Source organism: Lates calcarifer, unplaced genomic scaffold (assembly GCF_001640805.2).
Source record: "Lates calcarifer isolate ASB-BC8 unplaced genomic scaffold, TLL_Latcal_v3 _unitig_1631_quiver_445, whole genome shotgun sequence".
Classification (NCBI taxonomy): domain Eukaryota; kingdom Metazoa; phylum Chordata; class Actinopteri; family Centropomidae; genus Lates; species Lates calcarifer.
This window is the reverse complement of record NW_026115660.1, coordinates 293,115-311,473: the sequence shown is the minus strand read 5'-3', so window position 1 is coordinate 311,473 and position 18,359 is coordinate 293,115. Positions and strand designations below refer to the sequence as shown.

Below are 18,359 nucleotides of genomic sequence, written 5' to 3'. Positions count from 1 at the left end.
AGCAAAAACCACAACACTGGAAAGCTTCATGTTATTATCTGTGTTTTTTTCCCAGGTATCCCCACAGCCATGCTGGAACCCACCAGGCCGTTACCCACCTTACCCTCTCGACGGACACACTCCACCTCCGAGCGCAAGCACGACCGTCACTCCCGTCCGGCGCGTCCACCCGGTGACCGGCCGGCGCTGCCTGGAAACGGCAAACCCAACATCTGCGACGGCAACTTCAACACTGTGGCCTTCTTCAGACGGGAGATGTTTGTCTTCAAGGTGAGCACAGCTGAGGATGGGTCTCAGTCTGGACTCCAGGGTGCACGTTTCTGCTTCAGGTGAACAGCGGGTTATTGTGATGCAGACACACATATAGAGTCTTTCTAGGAACAGGACGCAGTTCTGTATGTAATTATCGAGTGTTAGCTGGGTGAGTCATACGGCCGTGGGTTGCTATATGGAACAGGGTGACGCTGGGGGAAAAGCTTAATTGCACATTAAGTGAGGAGGATGCAGGACCTAAGCAGCTGACGGTAATGATCGCTCCAGTGCTGCTAACGTTACAGGTTTGATTCCCACTGCGGACGCCTGTGCTAAAAATGTGTGCTCTCATAGTCTCATCAGGCACCTCAGGTGAAGGAATCAGCCCAGTGGCATATGGTGCTATCGAGCTCTATGATCATTAGCACCAGGCGTATGTTTCCAGTGTAGTTAGCAACAGACTGATGCAGCTCTGTGAGTGCTGACATACCAACACACACATGCCAGAGATGGAGTGATGAGGCATCCTGCACAAAACTGACGACGTCAGACTGAGAGAGGAGAGAGAGCAGGGTTTAACATGTTATCCATGGATGTGTGTGTGAGAGAGAGAGAGGAGGAGCAGAAGAGGAAGAAAAATCCATTTTGATGTCTCTGATCTTTAAACTGAATGTTAGAAAAGGTCACAGATCTGTCTAGCTCTCTGTCTGTCTGCCTTCCTGTCTGTCTGTCTGGTTGACTCCTGTCTATCTGCCAAACTGGCCAGTTTCTCAGCCCCATCTCTGCCTGTGTCCCTGTTCACTCCTGTCTCACTGTCACTGTGACACCACCAACACGACTGACGTGGATGTTTCCTTACATCGAACTAATGAAGAAATGTTTGAGAAAAAGAAAATTAACTTCAGTCAATTTAAAGTTACAAACAACATCAACAAATAAAAGATGCTAACTGTTGTTCAACAGCACACTCCTGATCTGAGCCTGGGTCTGACTGAGACTCAGACGTGTTTTAACTACTTCATATAGAGTCAGATAGTTTGTCCCAGTGTTTATGGTGATGAACAGTAAGTTTTTGTCTCCATGCTCTTTGTAATAATCCCTGTGTAAATGACCAGACACCACCTTGTTATATTCTGTTCTGAGTCAGGTCACCTCACATGTCAACATGTAGTGACTGCAGCTGCAGGAACATTAACTAAGTGGCTCGTTATGAGAGGACAGAGTCAGAGCGGGAGGCCCGAGCAGCTGCTGCAGCTGCAGTGGGGCTAAATCAGATATGAGTGGAGATATTTTAGGCTCAGGTGTGTATATACTGTATATACATTTTGTGCATCAGCTCTTTCAAACTGGGTCATTATGGGCTCATGCTGGTGTGTTCTGGGTCAGTGGCTTAAAGTCAGACTGTATAAACTTGACGTGTGAGCGAGTCTGCCACCTGTCATTCTCCAGCTGAAAATAGCACAAGTTTGTCTTCTTACTCTCCTGCTGGAGTCCCATGTCATGTGGGAGGTTTTAATGCGGTCCTTCAGCAGTATGATGGCTACAGGGATTTAATCAGCTGTGAGGGAACGATCGCAAACACTCCATGAGCAGATGTGGCTTTTATTTGGCCACAAGAGCAGAGTCAACAACTGTGTGTCTGTCTGCAGCTGTCTGCAGCTGTCTGCGGTGCTGAATGACGTCACATTGTGTTATGAGGAGAGGAAGATTCAAATACAGCTTCATAAGAACCAGTGGTTTATTGTCCAAAGAGCAGTTTTCAGAGGCGGAGCAGCCGCAGCACAGAGCGCCTGTAGTAACGTGTTGGACTTCAGCAGTGGCGTCGTGCTCTGACACAAACACGAAAGCTTTTCTACAATTTCAAAAATGCATCATCATCCTCAGTGATCAGGAAAACATGGCCGAGCTTCTTCTCCCTTTAAGTCTAGGACGGGGGCATATTAGGACATAAAGAGCAGCGAGAGCCAGTGGGCGTTTGAAAGGAGACACTCATTATGGGATGTTTCCTTGGTGAGAAACACTCATGGTTTCTTTCGCTGGATGTGAAGCATTGATTTTTCTTTTTTCCTTTTCTGTTTGGGTTCAGACAGAAAAGCATTAGCGGCCAGAGGATGATGTTGGAGTGTGTGTGTGTGTGTGTGTGTGTGTGTCTTTCTGTAGCTATGTGGACAAAGTTTTGTTTCAAACCATCGTTGTGAGGACATTTTGACTCTCTCAGCCTCAGGGCTGTTTGGGGGTTAGGTCTTGGTTTTAGGATCCAGGTTAGAGCAGAGGTTGGGGTAAAGGTCTTGGGAACGCCGCCTGTCGTTGTGTGTCCTCACAGTGATGGGGGACCTGCCTGTGTGTGTGTGTGTGTGGAGTGTTCAGCGGGGACTGTGCTTGGCTCTGTCCTAGTTTCACCGAAGCCAAATGATAATGAGCTAAGATTGATGCTTGCCTTCTTCTCCTCCTCTTCTTCCTCCCTCTCTTCTTGTCTTTTTGCTCTCTCTCCCTGCTCCTTCTTACATCTCTCTCCTCCCGCCTTCCCCTTCCCTTTACTCCTCCTCTTACCTCGCGTCACCTCACTTCTCTTATCTTCTGTCCTTTTCTATCCCTGTGTCTTCTCCGCTCCCCTTCTGTTCTTCCATCTGCTTATTCTTTCTCCTCTCACCTCTCTTCTTTTCCTCGTTTTTCACGCCTTTTCCTCTTATCCACATCAGTCCTGACCCCATGATACCTTCTGTGACTTGAGTGCAAACTTCCAGCTATTCATTTCTCATAACCAGCATCTGTGAGAGTGTGTGGTTTGCTGCAGGTGTCTTCACTCTCTCTCTGAGTTTTTTGGGGAATAAATGAAGTCGGAAAGCTTCTGGAACGACCCTGTCCTCTAGAAATTAGTTTTCTGCAACAGAAAATCTGTTTATTAGGAAACGTAATCGATGCCTGGGCCATGTTCAGAGGCAACATGTTTTTTGGAATGAATTAAGTGCTGCATCTTTTAATGGCAGCTGAGTCACCAGGACGTGGTTGGACTGGTCACGTCCAGAGTCCCACCTGTGGTTTAGGCAAAAAAGCTCTCCGGCTGAGGTCAGGGAAAGATGGTGGTTAAAGTTAAACAGTCACTGTGATTTTTTTCTGTATTAAACCAGACCAGGATCTTTCCCTGAACCTGAACCAGGAGCTGTGAGAGTCTGAACAGAACCAGAAAAGCTGGAGTCACTACAGGTGGACGCTGCAGATGATGTTTATAGGTGTATGTATTATGAATTCTGACACGGGCTCAGGCTCACATCTGTCTCACATATGAAATCTGATGCTTCCAGCAACAATGCAAACTTCCCTTCCAGGCACTTCTCTTTCTTCACCTTTGTTTAATAATGCAGCTGGAGTTGCACTTGAGAAAGTTGCTGCTGGCTTAGTGTAGCTGTCTCCAGCCAAATTGAATTCTGAACTTCATTGTGTTCTAGGACCGGTGGTTTTGGCGTCTGAGGAACAACAAGGTGCAGGAGGGTTATCCCATGCAGATCGATCAGTTCTGGAAAGGCCTGCCACCTCGCATCTGACGCCGCCTACGAGAGATCTGATGGCAAATTTGTCTTCTTCAAAGGTACGAGGAAAAACTCATGTACAAACATTTTCCTCTTTTTCACCACAAATCAACAGCGATGTATCGCAGCCTCTGCCTGGAACTAGGCCCTTTAGTCTCATGGGTCCAGACATATATACAGAGGAACGGTAAACATTGTGTTATATTTGTCAGACTGCTGCTCCAGTTTATAGTTTTGTTGTCATTTTAGTGGCATCGTTCTCAGAAGCTTAGCTATGACTAAATAGTCTCACTGTGGAGCTAACAGGGCGCTAACAGAGGGAGGAAGGTGCTAAGAGTGAGTAACTGCCATTGCACACATTTGGCATGACAACATGTTGCTTGAGAACACATTGTGCTGTGAAACAAAAAGTACATTTGCATTGTGACATAGTATCACATCTATCTCACTTCACCTCTCCACCAGATGTTTAGTGTCATCACATCTCTGCACTTTCAGTTTTAGTTAGTGTGTCAGTGTCTGATAAGGCAGCAGGCATTAAGGTTTTTACACCGGAACTGACGGTTTTATCAACGGTTAATCGCACTAGATCAGTTATAAGCCATTACTGAGGACAACTTTTGTGGGGCTGCCCTCTAAAAGTTGACGAGTTGATGCAACCATGAGCCGCTCACAAGTTGCAAGTAGCTGTTATGGAAGTAGAGATGTGAAAATGAAGGGCAGAATGACGCAGAGAGCGAGGCAGGACAGTGTGTCGCCCGCTCTGATATTCTCCACTCCGGTGTCAGGTAAGTTCTGCCTGCTGAGAGCTGCAGCAGGAAGGTGCAAGGCTAAAGCAGGAACCACCAGTGTAACACCGAGTTAACACCAACTGACAGCGCTGTCAGCAGCCCGGCAGGAGAGACACTGCACTGTGCAGTAAGAGCTCATAACTGAGCTGTGACTAAGATGCCAACTTCATGCCTGTATGAAAAAAGGAACAAATAGTTGAATCTCTTGAACAGTCCAATCTGATTCCACTGACTAAATAACTTTTGATTGTAAGGTTTCATCAGGGAGACGTCTCCAGTCTGACCACTTCTCTTCTCTGAAATCCATTTATTAACATGTACCAGTGTGTCCTGTTTAAATCTAATGTAATAACATGGCTGTGTGATTCTGTTCAGTAATGGTGCTGGTGGTAAAACGGTAAAGTCATCAGGTCTGCAGCTGTAAATATGAGTATGACGTTAATAAAGGATAATGTGTTTCTAAAGAGCACTTAGTTAAAGTGTTTCAGTCACCTGGAATCATAAATGTTGATAAATCTTTGATAAAAATGTCTGGAGTTTGGTGTTAGTTCATGATTAATTACAGCTTAGAAACCCTGCCTTATCAGGGAGTGGTGCAGTCAGGGAAGTTTCATTCTCAAATCTAAGCACGTCAGTTCGGCTGAAATGGAGTTTTTCTTCCAAACCTGCTCCAAAATCAGCCAATTTCATTCACAATCTCCAGTGGAAAAACTTTGCAACATCACGGAGGAGCGTTCAAATCTCCGTCTACCATCTGCTCCAGTGTTATTAGACTCTGTCCTGCTCTCTACATGCCCTCCTCCTCCTGAAACTATATTTAATAAAGTGTGAAATAGAGAATGGCAATGCAGTGGGGAGCACCCAGCCTAAAGTAATAGAATTTCAGTCTGTGTATGAAACCTCCCTCATCCCCTGCCTGCTGACTGTGGAGTCATCTCTCCCTCTCTCTCTGTTTCCATCTCTCTCTCTCTCACTCTTTCTCACTCTCTCTGTAACTCACTCACTCACACACACACACTCGCACACACACACACACATGCACACCCCAACATCTTCTGACAGTGTCCTGCTATCGCGGCCAGCCAGGAGCAGATATTAATAGCTTTGCTCTCTCAGAGCTCTCAGCCACCGACTCCCTCTCTCTCTCTCACACACACACACACACACACACACGTGGACACACAATGACACAGCTCAACCAGGCTTTGACACACACACACACACACACTGTTGTGCACAGACACATGATGCTTCCTGCACACAATTGAACACACACTCAGAATTAGACAGAGGATTTGTTGTTTGTTAATGTGTGTGTGTGTGTGTTTGCAGGTAACACCCATACGCTCACATGGGGTGACATGAGGCTAAAGAAAACTGCACTTTCAGTAGCTTCCATTTTTGTAGTATGTATGCTGTAGACGGTGGCGTGCACCACAGCCATGGTTTGGAGAGCTGACAGGGGACTTTACCTCACCCACATCATTCACATCCTTTCAAGTCTTAAAACAACGCTCACATATGTAAACAGAAAGCACTGACGGCTCAGGTCAGGTCATTTGTTCTTAAAGCAGTGGGGGTTTGAATCAGATAATATCAGATCACACCAAAGTTCAGCCAAAGTAAATATGAGGCTCCATCAGTGTGATTAAGTGATATCAGGTGAATATCTTCAACTGTTTTAGTATGAAATTCTCTCTGTTTGTTACCGTCAGGGGATGCACAAAGGGCATTTTATATTTAAGAGAGAAACTGCTGAAGATATCAGCGTGATATGATCGAGTCAGTTGAACTTTGAAATGTATTTTTGCACAGGAGGAGGGCAGTGATTTTGTCTCCTGCTTTAGAGAGAGGGGAGTGTGGACGAGATGAACAGTAATTCTTTCACAGACATCCTGTGGAGTTTTCCCATTGTGTGTATCTAATTAACACACCGAATGCATTTCCTTTTACATAACACAGACTCTTTGAACGTTTTAGAGTCTGCATTGTTTACATCCACGCTTACTTACCGGCCGTCATCCTCTCTCCTGCCTTTTACTGGCATTTTGTGAAACCAGTAAAGTGTGAAACCATTGGCAGGAGTGTGTTTCAGTGTGTGTGACGCCCACACCACTTTTTTTTCCTCAGGGTACTGTAACTCTTTGTTTTCTGGTCTTCACACACTCAGACATTACTGTGTTTCCTGCTGAAACAAGACTCTGAGACTCAAACTCTTTTTTTAAAGATCTTATCTCTATATTCCAGGTAGCAGCAGTAATGACAGATGACCTGTACAGGTGATGGTTTTCCTTTAAAGTGACAATAATCTTTTCTGAACATACCTTGATGTCTGCCGTGTACACACACAGCTCCTGCTAAAGGCCACAGTTATCTATGTGAATCTTCCCAATGATATGTACTGCTTTTTTGAATGTAATCTGTGTCCAGCCGCCTTAAATGCCTGGTGGAGAGCGATTAGTGTCTGAACAGGGTAAAATTAGGATTCAGAGTCTCGTATTAATCTTTATTTGTATTCTCTGCTCCCTTGTTTTGTTGTTCTCCAGATGAAAACAGCCTGTTTAAAAAAGTAGCTGTCAAGTCAGGCTAATTTAATAGTCTGGTAAAAGAGCTTTTATACAGTAGTTTTATAATTTAACCTCCTGCATTTTATCTGTCTCATATTGTACAGCATCTTTGCTCTGCAGAATAAGTCCCTGATATGAAACAAAGCTACAGAGGAGCTGTTTAATCCTCTCAGTGTTGTAGGAAGCAGCTACTGTGTTGTACTACAGTGTGAACACGATCGTAGGTTCAACGATCGTGAACTGTCTGTGCTTTTTTTTTTTTTTTTTTGAAGGTTGTGTTTATGTTTTGAGTAGGAGGTCATGTTGTTTTACCTGTCTGCCAGCAGGATATCTTGAATCCTGTCAACATTTCTGTGAGAAAAAAGTCAGTAGACAGATCGGCCTCAGGCCAAAGAACAATTGATTTGATCCTGGTGATCTGGATCTGAACTGTAGTATATAATAAATAATCTTTATAAATGTTAAAGTAGGAGAGAAATCCTCTCTTACTTGAATCAGGAGTCACATCTGAGGTCAAAGCAGAAAATTGGACTTTTCACATCTCAAAGTTTTTGCCTGAAAAACGTGCTGACTCGTGTCTCCTCCTCTCTCAGGTGATAAGTACTGGGTGTTTAAGGAGGTTACGGCCGAGCCGGGTTACCCTCACAGCCTGGTGGAGCTGGGCAGCTGCCTCCCCAAAGACGGCATCGACACGGCGCTGCGCTGGGAGCCGGTCGGGAAAACCTACTTCTTCAAAGGGGACCAGTACTGGCGCTACAATGAGGAGAAGCGCACCGCAGACCCAGGATACCCCAAACCCATCACTGTGTGGAAGGGAATACCGGATGCACCGCAGGGGGCCTTCATCAGCAGGGAGGGATGTGAGTGTCTAACAGGAAATATTCTGTCTGTGCATTATCAAAACAAACATGACCAGATCAGTAGCTTTTAGCACTGGAGCTCCCTCACTGGTGACTGAACACCAGCTCTCAAAATCTAGAGAGCCTTACCCTCTTGAAGGGATAAATATCGTCCCATCCACAGGTCTGCAACACCACCAAAGAAATCAGTCAGTAAACAGGTCGTCCACTGGAGCTGGCAGACAAGCAGACGGTCAGTCTTGCAGACACTCCCTTGATAACTCAGTTAATTCACACTGAATTACTTCTCTCCCAGTGTCCATGCTATAAAAGCATAAAATAGGTGCCAGACTCACACATACAGTACACAGTGAAAACTGCCCATCATCACTCCCACTTGTCGAGCTGAGACCTCATGACCTTGTGGTTTCCTCCGAGGGAGTCAAGGCAGAGCTCACTGTATGTGTGTGTGTGTGTGTGTGTGTGTGTGTGAGAGAGAGTGTGTGTGTGTGTTTCTTTGGGCTGTTTGGAGGTGATGGAGCGGACAGAAAAGCGGCCATCAGAGGAAATCCTCTGGGGTTTTTCTGTGTTAAAGCTGCTGAGATCTGATATTTTGTCCTGATATTCAACACGTTTAAAGCAGGTTTATTCTCATTAGTGAAACATTCCACTAAAACTGACACTGAAAACCTCTTAAGTCTTGCAAGCTGACATTTATTCCATTTTCTATGTAGTAGAGTTTTGTTTAACAATAAGAAAATGTCTTATTGTAGAAAAAGCTAAAGTCGTTAGCTCCACCTTTACCAGCGACTAATCTACCATATATCAACCTGAACTCACTGTATTTTTACTGTTAGTATTTAAAACATGTAATGCTAGTACCTAACGGCTGCACACAGTTTAGCGTGTGTGTTTGTGTGTTATTTGTGAGGGTGTATCCCTTCCTGCCTCCCCCTCCCTCCCTCCCTCCCTCTGTATCTCTCTCTCACATACTGTCCCATTTGTCTCCCGGCTACAGTGTCCGTCTCACAGGCATTACATAATGTTGCCCTTCAATAAAAAACAACCACTGCTGGGACCAAATACTGTAGCTGCCTATAACCACCGTGTCACAATAGAAATGTTATTGCCTCTAATGAGATTCAGCACCACAGGGATACAGCAGAGCTGAGAGAGGGAGCTGAGGACACTGAAGATGGATGTTTTTCACTTTAAGAGTCTGACTATTTGTCAGTGTTGTGTCTGTAACTGGACGTATGTCTCCTGAGTGCTTTTGAGGAATTTAGAAAACACTGTGCACTTCTCCACTTTTTTCCACTTTGGCTCAGCGTTGGTCCACCTTTGTCCACCGGACAAAGTGCAGGAAAATAAATACCTAAGTCTGAGAGAAGACATGAAATGGAGGCAAAAATTTGACAAGTGCATAAAAAACAGTGTTTTTGTTTCAACAGCTGTTGGACGGATTGCTGCGAAATGTGGTTCAGACATTCATGTTTGGACATCTAGGAACTAATTAGCAAATGTTAGCATGCTTACAATAACAGATGTTGAATATGGTACTAATTTATAAATGCTAAACACTAATATGTTAGCATTCTGAAATAGCATTTAGCTCAAAGAACTGTTGTTCCTACAAACATGACAGTGTTACATTTGTTTCAGCTTCATGTAGATTTTTCATCTAGTGCATCATATAAACTGTAAAAGCTAACCCACTCATTTCTTTTTCCTTCCCTCCTTCCCCCCATCACTCCCCCTCCCCCACTCAGACTACACCTACTTCTACAAGGGGAAGGAGTACTGGAAGTTCGACAACCAGAAGCTGACGGTGGAGCCCGGATATCCAAAATCCATCTTGCGCGACTGGATGGGCTGCGACCAGTCCGACATGGAACGTTCCGGCGGCAACGGTAACCGTGGTGACCGCCAGCTGCCCCTCGACGACGTGGACATCATGGTGACCATCAACGACGTCCCGACGACAGTCAACGCCATCGCCGTGGTGATTCCTTGCATCCTGTCGCTGTGCATCCTGGTGCTGGTGTACACAATTTTTCAGTTTAAAAACAAAGGAGTGCAGCAGAACACCATGACACAGCACTACTACAAATACCCTGTTCAGGAGTGGGTATGACAGGCAACGTTCCTTTGAAGAGGTCAAAGTTCATGGATGAAGTGGTTGTCATATTGTTTGCTAGCTAACGTAGGCTAATAGCCAAGAACACCAGTAAAAAGACAACAGAAAGTCAGTGCTGAAAGATGCTAATTGGCTAGCTAGAGATAGATGCTACAAGAAGGACCCACACTGAAAATGCCTGGTGGAGGTAGAAGTAGACACTTGCTCAGAGTATATGTGAGACTCATGCCTGTCTTGTGACACAAGCACTTCAGTGTAAAACAGGAAGATTACTGATTTTGTCTTTTTAAGGATGCTAAAAACAAATGGCTGGAACAAGTCTGCAGATACTCCAATAGGATGCGATTGGCTAAGGACACATAAACAGAAGATTTTTCAGTCTTATGAGCGATACTGAACTTTGACTACGTCTTCTGGGACCTACAACACACAATTCTCCTTCTCAGTGAAAAAAAAAAAGAAAGAGGAAGAGGGGCAGAATAAGCTCCTCTAAGCCAGACACCACTTCCAAGTTTGTTATAACAACAGCTTGAACTACTTCAACTAACTAAGTCAGATGAAATTGAATGAAAAAACAAAAACAAAAAAGAAATGGTTTAAAAATATCAAACTTGAAGATAAATGTAGGTAGAAAGGCCATAACAAAAAGAAAACCAAGGATCTCTCCGTGGATTACTGAGTTTTTGTTTGATTTATTTTCAGTTGTATGGAGATGTAAAACTGTCAAAGAGGACCTTTTTCTCTCTTTCTTCACTGTACACAACAAGAACATCCTCATCACCATTAACTAAAAAAACCTCCCCTCAACCAGTCAAACAAACCCTTTTTAAAAACGTGTTGATCTACACAGCTTGGACTGAGGGGTTTTTGGACAAATAGAATAGTGAGTCATCTGCATATGATGATAGAATAGATCAGTTCAGCAGCCTTATCTCAGTCTCAGCAGACCTAACAAGCTGCACACAATAAGGACCCATATTTATCAAGCTGCTAAAAGTGAATTGATAATAAAAGTAAAAACAACCTTCACTTCTACTTGTCAACTTGAGGTTGTTGTTAATTTCACGTTTATTTCTAATTGGGATATCAGGGACTTCACACAGGATAAAACAAACCTGTTGAAGTTACATATGTTTTTGCAGAATAATATCACTGAGTAAACTGTTTCTTTAAAAAAACATTATGGCAGGTGTATGGTAAATCCTTATGTCTGATTGGTTCATACATGTGATTAATTATGGGATCACCTAGAGAGCTGCTCTTAAATGTTATTCTACCATACTTTGCTGTTAGAAGGAGTAACTTGCTTAATAAATATGTTTTAATACGCACAGAAGCTGTTTAAAATCCCAAATTAGCTTTCTGAGGATTTGAAATTGCAGTTTTTAGCAGTTTGATAATTTCGGGCCCAGAGCTGAGTTGGTTTGTTGAGTTTGTCTTTATCCTTGTTTTTTGTATTTTTGTCTCTCCGAGGAGAAAGGCTTGGAAAGAATTGGAGAAGTGCAATAAAGGAGGAAATCGAAAGTGAAAGTGAAGAGACAGGGAGTTAGAGTGGAGCAGGGTTTGAACGGAGGGAGATAGAGACCGAGGGTGGTGAACAGAGGATATATGTGGGTCTGTATTAGTATGCTGGCTGTGGTGCAGCAACATCGACCGAGCTTAATGAAGTTTCTTCTGTTCACAAAGCTCTAATAGGGGCTACTCGCCCTCCACATCCCTTGCTTTAATCCTGCTGTCGTCCCTCTGTCTTTTCTCACTGTCCTCTTGTAATTCTCCCTGTCCATCTGGCCTCTCATCTCTCCATTGGTTCACTCTCTCCATCTATCTAATCTTTTCCTCCTCCTTTATCCATCTGTGCTGCTCTCCCTCATCCTTCTCTGTGTCTTTAACATCCAGCATTTTTTTAAATCAATACACCATCTGTATGTAGTTTGTTTGACGCACCAGGTAGCTTGTCTACGCTCAGTCAGTGTCATCATGAGCATCTGAATCTGGCTGCTTTCGTTATTATTTAATAAGTGCTTTTATTGTTTGTTAAAACTTTAAGAAGGAGCTTTGTCTCTGGTTTTGTCTAACGTGCCAAAATTTCCTCTCATCTTTGGCTCTAAATTTATTTTTCCTTTCCTCTGGCCTGTTTGGTAAACATAAACAAGAAATTTACTGATAGCATATGACAGGGTTTCATATGTATTCTTATTCATTATGGTAAATTATGGAAAGTTTGGACACTTCAAACAGCTGCTGTTTTGGGATGCCAACATTAAAGTTGCTGTATTCTCCTTTGATAAGAGAGTTGCAGGTGATACGATATCAGACCATTACTTCTAGCATTTCTAATGCTGCAGGGATTTAAAACCTCACAGCTCCAGAAGTCCACAAAGCAAATTTTAAGAATAGAGCAGGATCACCCTCCACTAACAGTTATTCGGCAGTAGGGCCCATTAGCTGTGATGCTGAAATTCATCATGAGTTATTTCCCCCTCTCAGACGAACACCTCTCCCCCCACAAATGTGTGAGGAGTGTAATTCAAACTGAAACAGCAGCTGCTTTATTTAAATACACGAGCCTCTCATTTAAATGTCATTACCTTCGTAATGTGACTCATAACGGTTCATTCAGAGGCCACTGAGCCCCCAGAGGGGCTTTAGAGTCGCCCCTCTATGACCTGCCACCTCAGGCTGGGAATCACTGTTGCAGGGCAGCCTGGGACGTCAGAACTGAGTCACTGTTTATGCAGACTGATGATTTAAATGCCTCTCTTTGGAGTGAGAAGAGATTATGAACCTTTTCTTATAACCCAGGTGGAAGTTGTTCATCAGGCGAACAGCTTCTCTGTTTTATCTTGTTCCTGTTGTAAAGATGCAGATGCACAGTAATAATGCAGTAGGTCAAAGAGCATCTTTCCACATCATTGTCCAGGCTACTTGAGACTCTATACATCCAAAAGAGGACTGTAATGTCTGCCTCTCTACAGCTCTCTCTGTCTCCCTCCCCCCTTCTCCTTGTTCTCATTCGCTCAGCTTTGTACCTTATTCACTGAGCTCTCTGTCCTGCAGTAATTGAATGTGTTCTCGCTGCATATCCTTGCAATTACTTGCTGCTGTCGAGAGCAATTCAGCGCACGCAGCATTCAGCACAAATCGATGTCGTTCAATATCCTCCAGCGCTATTTTGACTCGGTGGAAAACGTATATTTGTTCCTTGAGGGTGTACAATAAACACAGAACAAGCCATTCTGCTCCGTTTACCTTTACGGCTGTATCCAGGATGCTGACTCTGTCTGCTGGGAGGGGGCGTGTAAGGCTGCACAAACATGAATGTCGATCAAAAGGAAATTGCCTACTGGACCTAACTTGTCTTTCTCTTTGTGTTTACTCGACCGGAGTGAGATGGTCTGGACAGAGCAGCTTAATTCAAGTTAAAATATGCATTTGATCAAGTGAAAGTTCAGCATGTGGATGAAATAAAGGTTGATGTACAGGACTGCCAGGAATGATTATGATCTGCCTGAAGGGTTTTTTCTAGAAGATCTCAGAGATAAGCAGCTGACGACTTCAGGTTGTTTTTTTGGACCAAAACCCAAGAAATGTGCATTTTACAATCACAAAAGGCAAATAAGTAGCAGAAATCGTCGCGTTAGAGAAGCTGGAATCACCAAATCTTTGACATGTTTGTTTGAAAAATGACTGAAATCATTTTCTGTCACTGATTTATCGACTAATCGTTTCAGCTGCGGTCAGTGTTTGTACATAATGGTGGAAATAACTGAAGCCTGATGTAGAAAATGGGACTGTTAAAGTTATATTAATGTAAGGTTTTTTAAAAAATATTTATTGATTATAGATTAACTCAGACGTTCCTAATATGTGACTGGAGTTGGAAAACAGTGACAGATGATATGATCAGATTAATAGGAAGCTGGGTGGTGTTAATTGAAGGGATTTAGTCTGTGAAGTGACATTAATGTGGAGTCATGAGGTTGATAAGGGGCACAGAGTGCTGCAGCAGCCATGTTCTTTGGACTGTTTCTCTTGATGTTTTAATTTGTTGATTGTCTTCCTTCATTTTCACGTATTTCTCAGCTGAAACTTTTCGGGTTCTTTGCTTTTTTGTGCACGTGTGTGAGTAGACGTGATCCTTGTTGAGGTGGCTCTCGGTCGTGTGGCGTCTCTAGTTGATGCTGGTGCACTTTGTAAATAGTAGCGCTCCAGGCTAGTTGCTGGTTTGTCATCAGTCGAGTGTTTTATTGCGCTGTGAGGTGGATGATGGGAAGGGCGAGTTGTAGCTTTCTCCCTGAGGGGGGAGGGGGAGATTTCATCGAGCTAACGAGGGGTTTCCATTTCCATTCCCACTTCAGAACTCCCGCACCTATTAATAATATCATATAATTCATTTCACCCTCTCTCGTCGTCACTGTTGTTCTTGGTGCTCATTCATAATGTAACTGACAGACGTGTAGATGTTGCTGAGATTAACTAAAGGTTTATTATTAATGTCCGTGTTGCTTTCAGGTACTTACAGGTCTTAACAGTAGCAGATGTGCAGGCAGATTAAGCTCATCTCCTTATACGTCGCCAGCCACTGAGTCGCTGCACTGATGCAATCGGGGATTAAGTGCCTTGCTCCAGGGCACTTCAGCAGTAGATGTTGATGTTGACAGAGGAGCACTGCTCATGCTGATTTTTCCAGCGCTTTTTGGGGCGTTCAAGACGACAACTTTCCGGTCGGTTGCTTGATTTTATTTCAACCGTTGAGGCTCCTGCCGCCCCGATGAAGCTTTGACAATGAATGACTCCTGTTCTCACATCATCCCCATCAGGTTACAGTGGTTATATATATATATATATATATATATATATATATATATACAGACACTTCATGGAGGTTTTACCAATGAAGCGTTGAGTTTGACTTGTGGAGTGGCCTGCAGTAAGAGAGAGAGCAATTTATTACATTTTAACAGGGGGGTGGTGAGCAGGTAAAACTTCCATCATGTTTTACCTGGAGAAAAAAACTGACTGTACTTTGATATGATTCAATCATATGTTCTGTACTAAAGAGAAACCACCGGCCCTTCATCCCTCTGGGAGAATCTGTATATATTTGCTGAGATTTACAGAAGAATAGCAGTTTACAGAAGTGCAGTGTATTTCAGCAGATGTCTGTTTGTGGAAAAGGAAGAAGGGTACTTGAAGAAAACATACTGTAGTGATTACATCGTCTCTTATTCATATTACTTATGGAACACACATAAAGACAAAATATATGTACATGAGATTTTCAAACCTGGCGGTGGACCCTGTCAGTCCACCACCAGGTTCTGTTTGAAACTTATTTATTCAGCTGGGTTCTGTAGTTTTCACAGAGGGCGAAGGGTCCTCTGAAAATTTGCCTCTTTTATGGACGTTGTGTGCAGACCTGGGACAAGCTGCCACTGAAACCAAAACGATTCACGCTGGTGTCGTTGGATTTATCTGCCTTTTAGTCCAGACCTGCCAAAACTCCGTCCTCGTCTTTCTCAGTGTCACTGTCCTCCTCCGTCCTCTTTACTGTGCATCCGTCATGGAGGCGTTACCTCCTATTCAAAAGAGGAAGCAAGGGACTCGGTTGCCACTGTGGTGGGCAGATACGTTCAATGAACCGCAGTGAAAAATAAAATAATAAAAAAGAAAGAAAGAAAAAAGTAACTCTGTAAGAAACTGAGACGTTAGCTCTTTGCTCGGGTTTTCAGCTTCACAGTTTCTTCAGTAAAAGAGAAGCTGATCTCTGGTCAGAGCTCGGTGGCGTTCTGTCCCAGGTCTGGTGACGCTCTGGTGGGTTTGGACAACAGTGAGTTGCCTTTAAAGGCAGACTTAGTTATCTGATCACGCCACTCCCAAACAGATGTGACCCTGCCAGAGATGGTGCTTCGCTGTATTTCTGTATCTTCATCAGCAGTGAATCTTTGATCAACTCTCACTCATTAACTCACATTAACTTCAGATAAACTTTGGACTGTTTCTCGCTCGAAACAGAGGCTGTGGATTTTGTTCCGCATCACATCCATTAGAGGAGAGAGCCAGTATGAACAGCAGGAATGATCTCAGTTCATATGGGACCAGAAAATCAAAGTGAATGTAGCTGCATTATACTAAAATATTCAGTTTCATTTAACCTTCTGTTAAAGTCTGTTCTGGCCTGTGTAAGCTACAGGTTTGTTCAAAGTGGTTCTCTGCTGCCAGAAATGTTTCCTAGCTCAAAATCCATTTAACAGTTGAAAGTAAACTGGTCCAAGTTCCATCTTGAACAGTGTAAATCCATCTCTGACGGACGCTGTGGTGAGTTTGGAGTGTGGCTTCACGTGGCTAAGTCTTCCTTTAACTTGCCTGTTGTTGCCTTTAGTTTCTAATGTTCTCTTTTCTTAAAAAAATATACGTAGGTGAATAAAAACATATCAGAGGTAGTCTGGGCAGACTTTTTGAAGTAACAAGATATACTGAAGTTCTTTGGATAATATCACAACTACTACTACGACTTCTAGGGAGATTTTATCAGATATAGCTTTAAGAGAGATTCGATTCAGTTAGTTTTTCTTATAAAGAAAAAGAGAAGTTTTCTGTAAATACAGTAGGATTTTTGTTTGGTTTTGGGTTTTTTGACTAACTGGGTTGATTATAAAATCAAAATGAAAAAAATCTGATCTTGGCTCACTTCTTTACATGCAAAACGATGCACCCTTTTGTTTGTGGATTTTTTTATAGAGTCATCATGTAGTCGTTTCCAGTCGGATATCAAATATCAGCTCGTGTAAATAAAACCAACAAAAGCTTTTGAAAAGTTTTGTATTTTTATTTCTCTCTCTTATTTAAGATGAACGTCATCATCCTTTGCACACAATGTTCTACCATTTTTATGACAGTGCTTATACTGGATAGACATGTTTACGTTAATGACGAGAAGATTATTCAATAATCAAACTTTTATTTCTGATGAGAGAACGTTTTATTGTTTCAAATGTTAACACGACTGCAACAGAAAGGTTTGTTTTTTTTAATGTTTGGTTCAGTTTTACTGTCTCATGCCAATTATATACCAATAACACAATGTTCTGTTAACAATGAAATGTCAATAAAAGTGAAAACTTCATTGTCTAAGACTTGTTTTTCACTGAGTGCTGATTATTGGAGTCCGGGGTCCACACGATCAGACTTTGAAAATCCCTTCATTACATTATGGCTGCTTTCTTCTCTTTATTCTAACTTTCTGAAAAAGAACTTCTTGGCTGATTATAATCTGGAGAATAACTAGAAATAATAACCAGAACAGGCACCAGTGAACTAAGCTTTAAACCTGTCTCTGTATACATTCATTTATTATTTTTAATAATCATTTATTGTGCTGTTCTCAGACAAATACTCTTTCCACATTACTGGTGTTGTTCTGTTTGTCTCACCTGTCTGCTGTTTTATTAACAACAGGAAGCCTGATGCACACGGCTGCTAATGTCCTGTATGTCTCTGCTGGTTTTAAATGTGTAGCTCATAGTTGTTCCAGCTTCAGTAGAAATGAAGTTCTGCGAGTGCATGAGCAGTTTTGGGGCATCTGTGAGATGATGTGCAGTATAAATCTACCAGATGTGCATAATAAATCTGCCTTGTGGTATTTTTGCTGAAATACCCCTTCAGGGATATATATGCGCCTCCTCTGGTGATATGCAATATGTGTAACCACCTGCCCAGTAATGGGACTGGGCAGACTGGCTCTGCACAAACTGATGTCTTCCAACACCGTTTTCATTTCACTGCAGTTTAATGTGTTATCTGGAGTTTTCTCAGGAACATTTTATTTCTTTTACTGTGGCCAAATGGATCATTTGGTCAGCTCTCGTGTTTTCTCTTCCAGAGACTTTATGTCTGGCAATATAATTGTTCTAAATGGGTCAATGTATCACCATTTAGCAAAGCTAAAGGCACCCTGTGGAGCTTTTTCACCACCAGTGACAGTCTGATGAGTCGACCCAATAATGTTTGTTCGACACAAGGACACACATCGTACACGGGACTGAGGAGGTTTCTCCTCTCTCTGTTTCCCAGTATTTACACAGCTGTTGTGAGTTTGATTCATTTCAGTCAAAAGTTTCAGTTCATTTATTTCTCAGGTTACAGGAACAACACAGGCTTGTTTAATATGTAGTTTAACTTCTGCTGCAGAGGTGACAAAGGTGGATGTCACACATCCCTTTCAAACTGAAACAAAGAACTGAACT

The 18,359-nt window shown here is 42.9% G+C and overlaps 1 protein-coding gene across 1 annotated transcript in view; it reads left to right on the top strand.

The window, feature by feature from the left end:
- The window catches only part of mmp24 (matrix metallopeptidase 24), a 54,703-nt gene extending 37,454 nt beyond the window's left edge, over positions 1–17,249 (top strand). Inside the window, 5 exon segments of the mRNA XM_018686366.2 lie at positions 56–270; positions 3,699–3,791; positions 3,793–3,838; positions 7,731–7,997; positions 9,746–17,249. Of these exon segments, the coding sequence (XP_018541882.1) occupies positions 56–270; positions 3,699–3,791; positions 3,793–3,838; positions 7,731–7,997; positions 9,746–10,110 (986 nt within the window). The 3' untranslated portion in view covers positions 10,111–17,249.
- The last annotated feature ends 1,110 nt before the right edge of the window (positions 17,250–18,359 follow it).